The sequence below is a fragment of the Salmo trutta genome, chromosome 3, assembly GCF_901001165.1.
Source record: "Salmo trutta chromosome 3, fSalTru1.1, whole genome shotgun sequence".
Lineage (NCBI taxonomy): Eukaryota > Metazoa > Chordata > Actinopteri > Salmoniformes > Salmonidae > Salmo > Salmo trutta.
Genome location: NC_042959.1, coordinates 56,654,463 through 56,671,548, shown reverse-complemented (window position 1 = coordinate 56,671,548; position 17,086 = coordinate 56,654,463). Strand labels below are relative to the sequence as shown.

The following is a 17,086-nucleotide window of genomic DNA, read 5'->3' as shown; positions in this document are numbered from 1 at the left end:
AGACAGAGAAAATAGACAGTATATCAGTAAAGGGGTTTATGATTTGGACCTTTGTTCAGCTTCTTGTGATAGATCATGTAACAGTTTAGTTTATTAGGATCACTATTAGCTATTGCACATGCAGAAGCTACTCTTCCTGGTGTCCACATAAAACATACAAATACATGACAAAATACAGAACAGTACTAGACAAGAACATACAAATCTGAGTTATAACATATATAATTATAGTTATAATAAATATGATACTAACAACCTGAGCTGATTTTAAATGTAGGTGTTCAGTAGTGTGTTCAGTGATGAGGTTGAATGAGTGTGTGAGTGTGTGTCAGTAAGGGTCCAGTGAAGGAGACAGAGGGAGAGAGGCTTGCCTACCTTGCAGTTGTCACAACAGATGCCATCGGAGGAACACTGGGCCCCAGGAACCAGTTTACAGGTGGTGGCATTGCAGCAAGGATCGTTACACTCCTGGACATCCAGAGAGACAGACACTTAATAATTAATCCTAAACAAGAAAGTTAGGGCTCTTCAACCTTTTCTTTCCCAGGGATCCCCTCCCAGGCAAACTGCAACCCAGGGACCCCCATCATACGTTAGTAATATAAACATTGAAATAACAAAATAAAATGTGTAATTTATATATATTTTCACGGGCCCCCTGATTGAATACCCCTGACCTAAATCATAAAGTCTGTTCATTGAATTATCGTCTATGGTGGCAGGTTGGTGTTCATTGTGATGAATCTTGTCCTGGAGGCAGCTCTGCAGGGTGGTCAGTAGCTGGCACATCCACAAGGTCATAAAATCAGATTTTAAACCTAAACCGAACCTTAACCCTGACCACACTGCTAACCTTACGCCGAACCTTAAATTAAGACCAAAATGCACATTTTTGTTTCCATACATTTTGTATGATACAGCCAATTTTGACTTAACAGCTGGCCCATCTAGAGGAAACCGCTCAGTGCTGCCTCCAGGGCAAGATTCATCAAAATAAATGTTAACCTGCATCTATGGTGAGCTATGCTGTCCTCCCTAAAACATACATCCAGCAAGCCGCAGTCACACTCCTCTCCCTTCTCCACGTAGAGGTTTCCACAGCGTGGCCCCCCCAGCAGTTTCTCAGGCTGGGGCACGTTGAAGAGGCACATCCCCCCACCGTGGAGCAGGCTGAGGGACAGGTCTCTGGCACTGCAGCTGCTGAACAGCTGGCCTGGCATGAACCTGAGTCAGAGGGGCAAACAGAACAAGCCATTTAGTGGATGCTCTTATCCAGAGCTTCTTACAAGTGCATTACAATTAACATAATACAAGGCAACTGAGCTGCACATAACTGACCCTTTCTGTTTTGCATCATTGACTTTGCATGGCCTAGTGCTTTTGTAATGCATGTCAAACCTAGCCCACCATAGCCCCCTAGCCCCTCACCCAGTAGACGGCTCCATGATGCAGCCTCCCAGGCGTGGCTCGTTCTGACACTGGCAGCGCCGGTCGGCCGTGTCGTGATTCATGCCCAGATTGTGCCCGAGCTCATGGGCAATGGTGGACGCCACCCCCAGTACACTCACCAGGTGATCCTGCACACAGAGAGGGAGAAGGAGACACACAGAGTCAGTCAACTACCAGACTCATACTGTCATTGTGGGGCAGTTACCCCTCTACTCCACTGATAAACCTAACTAACTCACCACATTGACCCCTCCTGACCGGTCCTTGGAGCACATGGAAGACTGAGATGCCATTCCCACTGTAGTTCCATCAAATGACTCCCCCCTGGAACAGATCACAAACACACACAGTTATAGTTAGTCTATTTTCACAAAGAGGTCATCCACTGGTATATTCATGTATTTGGGATGGATCTGCTTCCATAATGTACAGGTGTGAGAAAGGCACCGATTACCTTCAACCAAGTCCATTTGACTACTCACATAATGAGCTGAGCATTGTCGTGGCGCAGGCGGGGCAGCAGCTCTCTGGTGCGCCACTCCAGGAAGCGGTTGAGGGTGTTTGAGGGACTCTTGTCAACCTGGATCTTATCCTGGTCACTCCAGATCTCCAGCCCAGTTAGAGCCACACGCACACTCAGCGGCCGGTAGAACTAGAGAGGGGTAGATGAGAACCACCATGACAAACCAAAGAAAATATAATACAAATATACATCATTTGGCCAGTTTATTAGGTACACCCATCTAGTACCGGGTTGGATCTCCCTTTGGCTCCAGAACAGCCTGAATTATTTGGGGCATGGAAACATTGCTCAATTGGTATCAAGGGATCTAATGTGTGCCAGGAAAACATTTCCCACACCATTACACCACTGCCACCAGCCTGTACTGTTGACACCAGGCAGGACGGTGCCATGGATTCATGCTGCCTACGCCAAATACTGACTCTGCCATCAGCAAGGCGCAACAGGAATCGGGTTTAGTTGGACCAGGCAATGTTTTTCCACTCCTCAATTGTCCAGTGTTGGTGATAGCGTGCCCACTGGAGACGCTTCTTCTTGCTTTTTAGGAGTGGAACCCGGTGTTGTCGTCTGCTGTAATAGCACATTCATAAAAATGACTGACGAGTTGTGTGAGATGCCGTCCTGCGCCATTATTTGCCTGTTTGTGGCCTGCCTGTTTGCTTGCACGGTTCTTGTCCTTCTCCTTTGACCGCTCATTGAGCTGTTTTCGCCCACAGGACTGCCGCTGACTGGATGTTTTTTTGTTTGTCGCACTATTCTCTGTAAATCTTACACACTGTCGTGCGTGAAAAGCCGAGGAGGCCAGCCGTTTCTGAGATACTGGATCCAGCGCGCCTGGCACCAACAATCATACCACGCTTAAAGTCGCTTAGGTCACTCGTTTTGCCCATTTTAACATTCAATCGAACAGTAACTGAATGCCTTGATGCCAGTCTGCCTGCTATATACAGCAAGCCACGTGACACACTGTCTGTAGGAGCAAACCATTTTCGTGAATGGGATGCTGTACCTAAAAAACTGTGTGTATATGGTTAATACTTAAAGACATCCTCCAGCGATTTATTTTACTTTTGAAAAGCAATATCCCAAGTATAAATACAGTAAAGTACATACACTAAAGGGTGAAAATGTTGTTTTTAGCAAAATAAATGTTTTTTAGACACCTGCAAACTTCAAGGAGTAGGGCATTCAAGGAGTTGGTCTGTTGGGAATACGTGATATCGTCAGCCTCCCGCTTGCTTGAAGAACAATAGAGAAGCAGTAGATGACAGAAAAAGTAAGGCCCACCCACCCACTTGTGCCATGTCACGAATTACCTGGACCACTTATTGAGATGTGGCTTTTGTTAAGTAAATCAGGTGTTAAATGAGGTGAAAAGGAGACCACTTTAATATTAGGTTACATACCCAGTCTACTTGGTTGGCCACATCCAGCATTCGATAGATGATAGTCTTGTTGATTTTCTGGTAGTTAAGGTACTGTAAAAAAGAACAGTTATTGATTAGGACAATAGAGACAGAACATGATGGGATTGGTCTAAATGTACTGGGATTGGTCTAAATGTACTGGGGTCTCTTCAAAGTGCAGCTATGTCAGTGCTTTGCTTACACTAAGGGGCATTGTCGTACATTAGCCTTATCGTACATTACCTCTTCGTGATCAGCTACAAGCACAAGCTCTATGTACTTGGTCTCTGAGAGAATGTCCCTCTTACTCTACAAAAAAAGCAAAGTGTAAACAAAAGACATTCGGGCCAATGTACAATTTAGGGAAGTCAGTATGGTATTTCCAGCAGTGGCGAAAACATTAGTAGTTCCAATCCCTAGATAAACATTTGATTGTGCTTCCAGCCCCTCTCACCCTATGTGGGACTTGTGGTGGGATGTGGATGGGGGGTACAGGTGTATGGGACACCCCACAGCCCCCAACACTACCCTTCTCCAGAGGTCTGGTGGAGTAAAGCAGGTGCATCCCCTCCTCCTCCCCTCCACTCTCCTCTGCCCCCTCCTCATGGTCTTCCTCAGGCTGCAGCTCAAAGCTCAGGGTGGAGTTGATAGCCACCACGCCCCTGAGGGAGAGGGGAATAAACAGGGACTCACTCAACAGGGAGTCAACAGGGGCACAAAATGGTGTCCAAGTTCCAAGTAAATACAGTTACTTCAGGTGAGGACATTGTTCAAGGCTCTGCTAGAAACCAGATTACCTTTGCTACATAAACATGACCCTAAACCGAGTATATGGCCACACGGTCTGCCCACATGAGTAAAGAGCTCTAAATAACTCCAACTCGAAATAAAGGTCAAGAGGATTTTCACCAAGTTTATTTGGATATCCCTAAAGTATCCAAGTCAGCGGAAGGGACCCCAGATTAAAACTGGCGCTTTCTCAAATCGGTTGATTAGTATGCTTGAGGAGGTCAGAGTTCTTTCTGATTAATCTGAATTGGATTAAAGCCACCTCACGGTTGATCACTTTGCCCCACTCATAGAACCATGACGCTCACATAACCATGACGTTGTCCGTACTGCAGGCAAAGGTGAAGTGCCCTTAGTAAAGACTTCCCCTTTCGATAATAATAGGTTCACCATATAGTGCACCACAAAGGGAGTAACTGAGGAGGGCGATTAAGTGGGATAAGGCTGACCCCTGTTTATATTACTTTACTGGTTTTAAATGCATGAACCATTACATAACAGATAATGAAATGCATATGCTTAAGGTCAGAAGGTAATGCGGGTAAACTTATTGAGCCGTTAGACTCTATTTCTTAATGGAAAACCTAAAAGGCATGATTACATAGTATGAATTTGTATGAACTCACTTCCATGGACACCATTCTCAAATCAAGAATGTTGACTGGGTTCATCTACAGGGAACATTGTTCGCATGCTGTTGCTTTGCTTGTGAAGTTCCGTGAAAATATACATTCCTTTGGATAGTGACAGAGGGGAAATTATCCTAATTTTGACAGGCTGCATACCATCTTGTAGTTTTGACAGAGAGTTAAAGTTGATATTATTACCTGAGTCCAGAGCAGGTACTGAGAGCCACCCTGGACTGTGGGAAGCCCCTCACTGAGCCGTGGTAGTAGCAGTGAGTCTAGGAGACAACAACCAGGGAGAGAGTAGTCAACATAATATTATGACGACATTATTATCCAAGCTCATATGAACTAACTTGCCATTTTCATAACAACCCCTTTAACAATTCTACCTATAACAAATCAGAACATTTACAACACATTACTTACCACTGTGCCCTCCTCTAAAGAAACCCCAGTGCCATTAGGGAGGTAGTAGAAGACATTGGGGGGCTTGGGCAGGAGATCACTGCAGGGAGAGGACAGGGTTACTGTACATTCATTCAGACTACTTCCTCTGAAGATTTGTCTGAAGTCCGAACGTTTTATTGTTGATGATAAATCCCTTTATGAAACTTTGAAGTCTTAACTCAACGATGGCAAAGGTTGGGGCATTTCTGCATCACAACTCCCCATTCAGATAGCTAAAGCTTATGATTATATATATATTTTAGTCTTCTGATATTTTAAAATGGAGTATATTTTGTTAGTGAGCTTACTGGTTTTTCTCCAGGTCCAAAAGATAGATGCTGCCTCCAAAGTGAAGACCACACTGTAGCTTGTCTGGGTGACCGTTCTGTGAAAGGAAAAGAAACATACACCTGGTAACGTGTACTGTGATTTTTATCCTCATAAGTCAGTGGATAACTGAACTAACTGTATTACGAAAATTCGGTTGGACACTTCCCCCTAACAACTGTTGTGCTAAAGGGGAACAAGGACCTTGTGTGACCAAATTAACTCATTGTCCAACAAAATCTTTCCAGCAATTACTTTGTTTGCTGTTGTTGTTGTTATTGTAATCACTCAATGTTTCAACATGGTGTATTCATGATTAGCACCTGATGAGTGTCTTAATGAGCGAATGCAGCCAAGATCAGCTTGAAGTGGCAAACGGGGCAAAGGGACAATCTTCTTAGTGAAACAGCAGTAATATCCAGTACCACCATGTGGTCTTTCTTATTAACCCTGCGAAGTTTAAAGGATTGAGGCTTAGGAAGTCCTGCATAGTTCATAAAGAGCATGTTATGTACACAATGACCTATATCCTTTAGAGGCTGATGGACAACATTTCAGATGTAGTAGACAGCTATGGAGCGCACATCCTTTCTCCACACTAAAGTTCCATTATTACGCAACGCTCAAATTGGATAATACTATATACTTTGAATCCCTTCAGCCAATCAATACTCATCCCATCAAACCAGTCAGCGGACATGAAATGAGATGGTGCGATTAAAGTTATACTTTGTCTATGGCTGCAGCCGCCCCTGAGCATTACCTATCAACGCTTACACCTGCATGCTCTCTAAAATAAACCCAGTCTCTAAATGCGTGCAGCGCCCAGTCCTTGATTGGCACTGGCACCTAAGCACAATACTAGAGCCCAAATGAGCTGAATCAGACTGTCAGCCAGGGTTACCCCTTGTAGGCACTAAGGATCAGGCTATAAATGGACTTCCTTTGCCTGCTGCATATTTCTCTCATCAAACGCAGAGGCGGCGGTGGGTAAATTACGTCCGCTCCCTCTTTTCATGTCCGTTTCCCCTGCGCTTCCATCTCATTACAGTCATTCCCCCCAGCGGGAACTAACACCGTCTCTCTTCCTGCCATTCAGTCATTTTCTAGCGCATTTAACGGCTCCACCTATGAAGACAGTAAGTAAGTGAAACCCTTCCTGTTGGCGCTTCCCTCCTTCCCCACCGCAGAGTGCTGCTTCCTCGCTTTCTCCTCTCCAGCTAACTGACAGGAGTTGGCAGAGGATCAGGCTTGGAAATGGGACTGGACTAGGAGTACAGGCAGTAAGGTAATGGTGGTGACAGTATGCCAGAGAGGTCTGTTCAGTTCCAAGTAGCGGTTAGTGACTATGAGGAACCAGAGAGTCTAAATTTTCTGTGGAGCGGCGAAATCATGCTGGATAATGTCATTGCCGGCTACCCAAGTCCAAGAACAACTTACACCCAATTCACTCAGAAGTATTCTACTGTCCACAGTCCCAGAAATACTTTAACATCATCATGGTTCATATGACACATACAACTGTGTCCCTGTACCATAGGCTCTAAGAGGCTATTAGTAATAACATATCTATTCACACTGGAACCAAGTCATTGGATATGTACAAAATACAACTGGTTCCACATCCAAGAATATCATAATCCAAGAAGAATCCCAGAAGTAGATGCTGATAATTGAGAGGGAAATGAAAACATAACTCTGGTCTATTTCTAGTTTCTATAGTCTTTATTATAATCAGAGGGCTTTGGTGAGGTCATTCACCACAGTATGTAAGGTGAGTGTGACTGAGTTATGTTGGGTGGGTCTGTGTTTTTTTACTGCCAGGGCAAGAGTCCAATGGGTAACCAACAAAGACTCCAAGCACAATGGTGGAGATCTGGCTAAAAACTACAAGGCAAAAAACAAACTACAGTAATGTCAGTTATGCGTCCAAAGAGAAGAAAGATTAAGGGTGAGAAAGAGATAGGAAGACATACAGCACATGTACACACTCTCTCAAACATCTGCATCTCTTGGAAAGCTGCCTTGGATTGTCGTTTTGGGGTGAGAGGTCAGAGTAGAAACAGGGCTCCTTCCAGAGCAGAGCAGAGCTACATCTGTTCAGGGCTCTAGTGGAGGATCACGCCCAAATATCTGGAGCTCAGCCAAGAAACACCCACCCTCTACACACTTTGTTTGTCATTGCCTCACTTCTCCCTTTCTCACCCTCTCCCTCTTCTTTGAGCATTACAATTTATCTTACATTTCTATCCTTGTCTCTACCTTCTCTTCTCTCCCCCCTCTCCCTCCTTCTGAATCCTTACCTCACACTCGCAACTGGTCTCTCGTTTCACTCTCATTGGCGTTTCACTTTCACCTCTCTCTCCTCTCTGTCATTCTTTATCCAATCGGCAACCATGTCCACTCCATCTCTGCTGCCATTACCTCTCCTTCCCCCACTCTCTCTACCTTCACCCTCTCCTCCTCTTATTTCCCCCCTCTCCTTCTCAGTGAGGTAAATGTCCCAGGCCGTGACCTCCTGCTAGCAACAAGATGAGCTCACTGCCACATGAATGCTGGGTGGGGTCCATTCAGACCCAGAGCTGCTTGTGACCCACAGCAGAAGAAATAAACCAGGGAGGAGGAGAGGGGAAAAGGGGTGGAGGGGGTGTAACGGAGGAAGGGAGAGAGGGAGGGACAGGGCGAGGCGTGATTCCTCTCCAGCTCTTTCAGCTCAATGGAAGAGTGCGAGGGAGGGAAATCCAATCAGTCAGCTCCTGGGATGTCTGTCTTCCTCAGTCCCTGTTGTGCTTCTCTGTTATTTAGTCTGACCCAGAGCAGCCCTGGATCCTGTTTATGGATCAAGTCTGGACATGTCAATGGAGTGTGCCTGCCTACTATCTGGGGGAAGTCTCTGGGTTAGTTCATGACTTGTGTACCCCTTTGCATTACAATAACAGCCAAGTGAATTAATGTACAATGGGCAACATGAGGTAGAGGAGTGTCACATTCAACTCCAGCCCCAAAGGGAATGTGGTGTTTGCTGGCTCTTCTCTTCCCTAGCACTTGACTGATTCATATCAATGAACCAGAGTCAACACGTCCTGGTTTATAAATGTTCAACAGATGGTGGTATGAAGGCAAGAGTGAAAACCATTTCACTGGAACCCATGTCTGCCTCTGACTGTTTCTTTACTGCTGTGCATGGATATCCAGAACTAACCTCACCAATAGGAAACAAGTGATTCATTCCCATTTAACTAGAAGCCTGCCTACTTGCATTACCTTCACTTGGGCTCAGAGAAGTACTCAGTGATTTGAATTACTTTTGGGGTATAATGAATGATCTGGTTATATAAACACAACCCCGGGTGAGGATTAACTCAAGAACATTCTTTACCCGGCTCAATACACCACACACCCTAGTGAAACACTTTCCCTACAGACACTTTCTTAAGTAGATAAGAGCCCCCCCCCCCCTCTAATGTCACACTTGGCTCGGGTTGGAGTGATCTTTATCACTTGAATACCCTAGACTGGGAAATGGAGCGTTACAGGAATTACATTGTTCAAGGGATGGGTGGGCGTTGATGAGGGTGGACGGACAAAGTTTGTATAACAGACACACACAGTCACACCCCTCCCATACGGCACCATCCCCCACCTTTCCTCTCATTTCTGACAAACAATCTAAAAACAGATCCCGGTTTCCATGGTTACACATTGCATGTATTTTGAGTGAGTATGTGAATCACTGGTGTTATGTTCGTCAGTATGAGCAGTAGGCTGTGGGTGCAGTAACCTCATGACAAGTGAAAAACGGCTACTCATTCATCAATGACTGCAATGATTCAGAGGATAAACCACACAATAATGTAGGAATTAGGAGTGACTCTCCGCTGAATCTTAGCCAATGAGGCCCACTCAACTGTGTTATTTGTATGACAGTGCAGTGCCCGGGTGTGTTTTGAAACCAGTAAACAAACATCTGGGTGCCTGATAGAGACTGCTTTGCCAATGGGGTTCAACATTCTGATCCAGTAGCTGGCTTAAAAAGTGATGTGCAAAAATGTAGCCCTGTCATGCTCTTATTCTCTACTTTCCTCTATGTGTGTGTGTGGAAAGGAGGAGGGGGGGGGTCTGCTGTCTGACTTCCTTTTTTTTGCTAATATAACAGAGGAAGGAAGTAGGCGCCTTGACATATTTTACATGGAGCTTCCTGAATAAAAACTATGATCTGAAGAAGGTGGGGGGGGACTGGGGCACTTTAAGAGGACAGACACTTCCTGTGCAGCTGACAGGAGGTCTGAAATCATATCCTGAAGAATTCCCCCATATCACTCACTCCACCCAGAGAGGAGAACATCATAACACTGACGACCTTCGAATATAAAAAAATGTGAGCCGCACATTGGAATTGGAATAACCAGGTGTGGGTTTGATGTTAGTTTGAGATATAAAACTGCAGTTTAAAATTAGGAGTTCCTATGGGACCTGTAAAAATAGAATGGTTATTAACCTCTGACACTATTTAAAAAAATAAAGGCCACTTTATAAAAGTGCTCTGGGATCACTGAATGAAGAATGGTAACATGTAAGCATGGAAATAGACAGCAGGTAATGGAAGTAGGACCAGAGTAATAGTATGTATGTGTATGGCCCTGTGTAGAACGATACTCTCACACACACATTCTCTTGATGTCTGTAGTCTCACCTGCAAGGCCTCACTCAGACTTCTCTTGTGTCCGTCGACTACCACAAAGGGCCTGGTCCTCTCCAGTGGCTTGCCGTGCCTACTACCATGGTGGTGCTCTGGACCTGGGGACAGGGAGAGATGGGATTCATAGGAAAATATTGTCTTATGTCCCTTGAGGCGCTATATTCAGAATAATAAATATCAGTTTGATGCTATAACATCAGGGGATGGAGAAACTATTTTGTTAATGCTAGTAGTGACCATAAAATCTAAATTCTCAGCTAATGGCAACCTATTACCCAGCCCTAGTAGTCAGTGAACACCCTTCCCCATGGGGCAATGCTAATGCTAAGATAAAGTCAGCAATATCCCAGATGGATATCCCTTAGTAGTAAGGGAAAACTAATGTGGTATACAGGCTTAGGGTAGGAAATGCAGGAAACCTACAATTTTCATTAAATGGTTTCAATATGCCAGGAAAAAAGCTCAGCATCACAATCTTAACTAAGCATGTACAATTCAAGCTAATTGCACAAACCAATCAGTGATGCCAGATGTGCTTATAACAGCTCATGCTCTCTGTTTCTTAGCAGGCATATCTTCTGACTCCTTTCTTCACACACACATAAAACAGACACAGCTGATTTAAATTCAGTACAAGAGGCTCTGTGTCCCCTGTCCGTTCCTAGTACAGCTGTTGTCCAGAGCCTGTATTAGGCTAGTTATAGATGACTGGCTGGCTGGCAGGTGTCTCGAGGACTAAAAAGCAGCAGACCACCTCCCAGTGCCCATTTTACAATAGCCTACCTGTGTACAGTTGAAGTCGGAAGTTTACATACACCTTAGCCAAATACATTTAAACTTAGTTTTTCACAATTCCTGACATTTAATCCTAGTAAAAATTCCCTGTCTTAGGTCAATTAGGATCACCACTTTATTTTAAGAATGTGAAATGTCAGAATAATAGTAGAGAATGATTTATTTCAGCTTTTATTTCATTCATCACATTCCCAGTGGCTCAGAAGTTTACATACACTCAATTAGTATTTGGTAGCATTGCCTTTAAATTATTTAACTTTGGTCAAACGTGTTGGGTAGCCTTCCACAAGCTTTCCACAATAAGTTGGGTGAATTTTGGCCCATTCCTCCTGGCAGAGCTGGTGTAATTGAGTCAGGTTTGTAGGCCTCCTTGCTCGCACACGCTTTTTCAGTTCTGCCCACACATTTTCTATGGGATTGAGGTCAGGGCTTTGTGATGGCCACTCCAATACCTTGACTTTGTTGTCCTTAAGCCATTTTGCCACAACTTTGGAAGTATGCTTGGGGTCCTTGTCCATTTGGAAGACCCATTTGCGACCAAGCTTTAACTTCCTGACTGATGTCTTGAGATGTTGCTTCAATATATCCACATAATTTTCTTTCCTCATGATGCCATCTATTTTGTGAAGTGCACCAGTCCCTCCTTCAGCAAAACACCCCCACAACATGATGCTGCCACCCCCATGCTTCACGGTTGGGATGGTGTTATTCGGCTTGCAAGCCTCCCCCTTTTTCCTCCAAACATAACGATGGCCATTATGGCCAGACAGTTATATTTTTGTTTCATCAGACCAGAGGACATTTCTCCAAAAAGTACGATCTTTGTCCCCATGTGCAGTTACAAACCGTAGTCTGGCTATTTTATGGCGGTTTTGGGACAGTGGCTTCCTTCTTGCTGAGCGGCCTTTCAGGTTATGTCAATATAGGACTCGTTTTACTGTGGATATAGATACTTTTGTACCTGTGTCCTCCAGCATCTTCACAAGGTCCTTTGCTGTTGTTCTGGGATTGATTTGCACTTTTCGCACCAAAGTACGTTCATCTCTAGGAGACAGAACGCGTTTCCTGCCTGAGCGGTATGACGGCTGCGTGGTCCCATGGTGTTTATATTTGTGTACTATTGTTTGTACAGATGAACGTGGTACCTTCAGGCGTTTGGAAATTGCTCCCAAGGATGAACCAGACTTGTGGAGGTCTACAATTTCTTTTCTGAGGTCTTGGCTGATATATTTTGATTTTCACCTGATGTCAAGCACAGAGGCACTGAGTTTGAAGGTAGGCCTTGAAATACATCCACAGGTACACCTTCAACTGACTCAAATGATGTCAATTAGCATATCAGAAGCTTCTAAAGCCATGACATAATTTTCTGGAATTTTTCAAGCAGTTTCAAGGCACAGCCAACTTAATGTATGTAAACTTCTGACCCACTGGAATTGTGATAGAGTGAAATATAAATGAAATAATCTGTCTGTAAACAATTGTTGGAAAAATTACTTGTGCCTTGCACAAAGTAGATGTCCTAACAAGACTTGCCCAAACTGTAGTTTGTTAACTTCTTATGGATGGTGGCAGTATTGAGTAGCTTGGATGACTGACGTGCCCAGAGTAAACTGCCTGCTACTCACGCCCAGAAGCTAAGATATGCATATTATTAGTAGATTTGGATAGAAAACACTCTGAAGTTTCTAAAACTGTTTGAATTATGTCTGTGAGTATACCAGAACTCATATGGCAGGCAAAAACCTGAGACAAAATCCAAACAGGAAGTGGTTTGTAGTTTTTCAAGTGATTGCCTATCCAAACTACAGTGTCATTTTGCACTTCCTAAGGCTTCCACTAGATGTCAACAGTCTTTGGAACCTTGTTTGAGGCTTCTACTGTGAAGTGGGGGAGAATAAGAGCTCATTGATTGAGAGGACTGCCAGCAGGGCATGAGCCTCAGCCATGCGTGCTCACATGAAAGGTAGCTCAGTTCCATTGCATTTCTGAAGACAAAGGATTTCTCCGGTTGAAACTTTATTGCAGATTTATGATAAAAACATCCTAAAGATTGATTCTATACATCGTTTGACATGTTTCTACGAACTGTAATGGAATTTTTTGAGTTTTCGTCTGACCTGCGCGTTGTGAATTTGGATTTGTGAACTGAAGGCGCGAACAAAAAGGAGGTATTTGGACATAAAGGATGGACTTTATCGAACAAAACAAACATTTATTGTGGAACTGGGATTCCTGGGAGTGCATTCTGATGAAGATCATCAAAGGTAAGTGAATATTTATAATGCTATTTCTGACTATTGTTGACTCCAACATGGCGGATATATTGTATGGCATGTTTTTGTGTCTGAGCGCCGTACTCAGATTATTGCATGGTGTGCTTTTTCGGTAAAGCTTTTATGAAATCTGACACAGCGGTTGCATTAAGGAGAAGTTTATCTAAAGTTCCATGCATAATACTTGTATTTTCATCAACATTTATGATGACTATTTCTGTAAATTGATGTGGCTCTCTGCAAAATCATCAGGAGTTTTGGAGGCAAAACATTACTGAACATAACACGTCAATGTAAACTGAGATTTTTGGATATAAATATGAACTTTATCGAACAAAACATACATGTATTGTGTAACATGAAGTCCTATGAGTGTCATCTGATGAAGATCATCAAAGGTTAGTGATTAATTTTCTCTCTATTTCTGCTTTTTGTGACTCCTCTCTTTGGCTGGAAAATGGCTGTGCTTTTTTTGTGTATAGGCGCTGACCTAACATAATCATATGGTTTGCTTTCGCCATAAAGCCTTTTTGAAATCAGACACTGTGGCTGGATTAACAAGAAGTAAAGCTTTAAAATGGTGTATAATACTTGTATGTTTGAGAAATTGTAATTGAGATCTTGTTGTTTTGAATTTGGGGTCCTGCACTTTCACTGGCTGTTGTCATATCGATCCCGCTAACGGGATTCCAGCCATAAGAAATTTGTGGAGTGATTGAAAAACAAGTTTTAATGAGTCCAACCTAAGTGTATGTAAACCTCCGACTTCAACTGTACACTGAACAAAAATATAAACGCAACATGTTTTCATGAGCTGAACTAAAAGACTGCAGACATTTTCCATATGTACAAAAAGCTTATTTCTCTAAAATGATGTGCACAAATTTGTTTACATCCTTGTTAGTGAGCATTTCTCCTTTGCCAAGACATGATACAGTCTTATACGCTGGCCCCTCCCCGGATTTTGTGTTAAATGCTCTACAACAAAGATTTCTTAGTGTCCAACAAGATTTCTCTACCCTTAACCTTGATCTGAACACCTCCAAAACAAAGGTCATGTGGTTTGGTAAGAAGAATGCCCCTCTTCCCACAGGTGTGATTACTACCTCTGAGGGTTTAGAGCTTGAGGTAGCCACCTCATACAAGTACTTGGGAGTATGGCTCAGCACATTTCAAAGCTGCAGGCTAAAGTTAAATCTAGACTTGGTTTCCTCTATCGTAATCGCTCCCCTTTCACCCCAGCTGCCAAACTAACCCTGATTCAGATGGCCATCCTACCCATGCTAGATTACGGAGACATAATTTATAGATCAGCAGGTAAGGGTGCTCTCGAGCAGCTAGATGTTCTTTACCATTCGGCCATCAGATTTGCCACCAATGCCCCTTATAGGACACATCACTGCACTCTATACTCCTCTGTAAACTGGGCATCTCTGTATACCCATCGCAAGACCCACTGGTTGATGCTTATTTATAAAACCCTCAGACCTCACTCCCCCCTATCTGAGATATCTACTGCAGCCCTCATCCTCCACATACAACACCCTTTCTGCCAGTCACATTCTGTTAAAGGTCCCCAAAGCACACACATCCCTGGGTCGCTCTCTTTTCAGTTCGCTGCAGCTAGCGACTTGAACGAGCTGCAACAAACACTCAAACTGGACAGTTTTATCTCAATCTCTTCATTCAAAGACTCAATCATGGACACTCTTACTGACAGTTGTGGCTGCTTTGCGTGATGTATTGTTGTCTCTACCTTCTTGCCCTTTGTGCTGTTGTCTGTGCCCAATAATGTTTGTACCATGTTGTTTTGCTACCATGTTGTTTTGCTACCATGCTATGTTGTTGTCTTAGGTCTCTCTTATATATATATATATATATATATATGACACACACACACTTTTTTTTAATCCCTGCTCCCATCCTCACAGGAGGTATTTGGCCTTTTGGTAGGCCGTCATAGTAAATTAGAATTTGTTCTTAACTGACTTGCCAAGTTAAATAAATAAAATAATATCAAGAAGCTGATTTAAACAGCATGATCATTACACAGGTGCACCTTGTGCTGGGGACAATAAAAGGCCACGCTAAAATGTGCTGGTTTGTCACACAACACAATGCAACAGAGGTCTCAAGTTGAGGGAGCGTGCAATTGGCATGCTGACTGCAGGAATGTCCACCAGAGCTGTTGCCAGAGAATTTCATGTTTATTTCTCTACCATAAACCACCTCCAACATATTTTTGGAGAATTTGCCCCAACTGGGATTTGAATGCGTGTCCAGCGACTGTCAAGCCAATATCTTAACAATTAAGTGAAAAGGTCTGAACCTCTTCACCAGGTCGCTAGGTGTTGGGCTTGACAGTCACTGGGCCAGGGTCAGAGTCCGGCCAACTAGAAACGTGTTATTATAAGTGTTTAGAAAGTAAAGGTATCAGATAAATATTAATTGTAATTAGCATGTATGCTAGGCTCCAGTATAGAGGTTTAACTGACTGTAGGATAGGCCTAAAATGTAATGTCATTTTGGGTGAATTTGAGAGTGCCCAGGCAAGGACTGCAATTAAATTTTAATGACAGTTCCTTTGAAGTTGCCTAGGCTAAACTAGGGTTAATACAAATACCTACTTGTAAGTGAGGAGTGAGACGATACTGTTGTTGCGTTCAAAGGAGACAGCTTCTCTTGTGGCTTCTCCATCTCTGTTTTATTTGAGTTCATATGACTTTCCGCAAGCAGATATTCCTGCAAATCGGCATCGTCCGGTAATCCTAAACGGTTACTAGGTAACGTATTTGATTCAGTGCCGCGAAATGTTACAGTCTCGAGTAGCACCAACGTTACCAGAGCTCGAGATAGAAACATTGTTGCGCAGTGACATTGGCTCGTGTCCATCAACTAATCCATGTAAAAGGTGTAAAACAAGGCATTCAGAAACGGAGAAAGGTCACAGATTCTATTGGAGGCAACTATACGGCTACCTCAATTTGCCTACAGGGGCAAATGTCAAGCGAAAGTCCATGATAGCCATCCACAAATGCACGCGCAGAGCAGAAGTGTTGCATATGCCAGTCAATCGAACGCGTAACTTTATTTCAAGAGGCTTCATTCACCTGCGCCATTAGCCCACACCATAAAGTCCTGTAACAAACCTCTAACCAAGCCCGGCCCGCTGTCCGTAGCCTCTGGCTGCAGTTATCGCAGGGGGATATTTCCAGTACCGTTACCTTCACTCACAGAGCTACCCCAACATGTCCATTCCGTAGCGGAGATGAGCCCACTGATCTCGTTAAACTCCCAAAGTATTATTCAGAATATCTTAATTCCTGAAAGACAGACAGCTTCGCACATGCAAGACATTCGGGCACAAGACTGAGTGTGTGTATACAGCGATGGTGTAATCGCATTTCAACCCCCGTACAGGGCGGGATTTTCTCTTGTGCTTTAACTCTTTACTGCCCGAATCTTTCTGCGGTCTCATTCTAGACAGCAGCGTATTCTAACCTTACAACATTTCTATATAGAAAATTCTAAAAATACAAAATCGATTTATAAAGTCCTGCATTTTTAAGGTAATTAGGTGTGACTAAATTATGCAATTGTTTACCTTACACACAGACATAGGCTATTTAATCTGATAATATCAAGTTAAAGTATTGTCTGAACATCCCAAAGAATTAGCTGGATCTACAGTTTTGTAAATTGTCAGCATTGTTAAATAACAACTGCAATCTGCTGAAACCTCTGGT

At 43.5% G+C, this 17,086-nt stretch overlaps 1 protein-coding gene across 3 annotated transcripts in view; it reads right to left on the bottom strand.

The window, feature by feature from the left end:
• LOC115180101 (disintegrin and metalloproteinase domain-containing protein 15) overlaps positions 1–16,738 on the bottom strand; it is a 35,872-nt gene extending 19,134 nt beyond the window's left edge. For all 3 annotated transcript variants that reach the window (XM_029742007.1, XM_029742009.1, XM_029742016.1), the window contains exons 1-13: positions 15,968–16,738; positions 10,264–10,367; positions 5,552–5,628; positions 5,223–5,301; positions 4,995–5,071; positions 3,833–4,040; positions 3,622–3,687; positions 3,379–3,450; positions 1,932–2,101; positions 1,689–1,773; positions 1,429–1,577; positions 1,047–1,224; positions 376–468 (exon numbers count right to left, since the gene is read on the bottom strand). In XM_029742007.1, coding sequence (XP_029597867.1) covers positions 376–468; positions 1,047–1,224; positions 1,429–1,577; positions 1,689–1,773; positions 1,932–2,101; positions 3,379–3,450; positions 3,622–3,687; positions 3,833–4,040; positions 4,995–5,071; positions 5,223–5,301; positions 5,552–5,628; positions 10,264–10,367; positions 15,968–16,232 — 1,623 coding nt within the window. In that variant the 5' untranslated portion in view covers positions 16,233–16,738. The remainder of the gene's footprint in view (positions 1–375; positions 469–1,046; positions 1,225–1,428; positions 1,578–1,688; positions 1,774–1,931; positions 2,102–3,378; positions 3,451–3,621; positions 3,688–3,832; positions 4,041–4,994; positions 5,072–5,222; positions 5,302–5,551; positions 5,629–10,263; positions 10,368–15,967) is intronic.
• Positions 16,739–17,086: the final 348 nt, after the last annotated feature.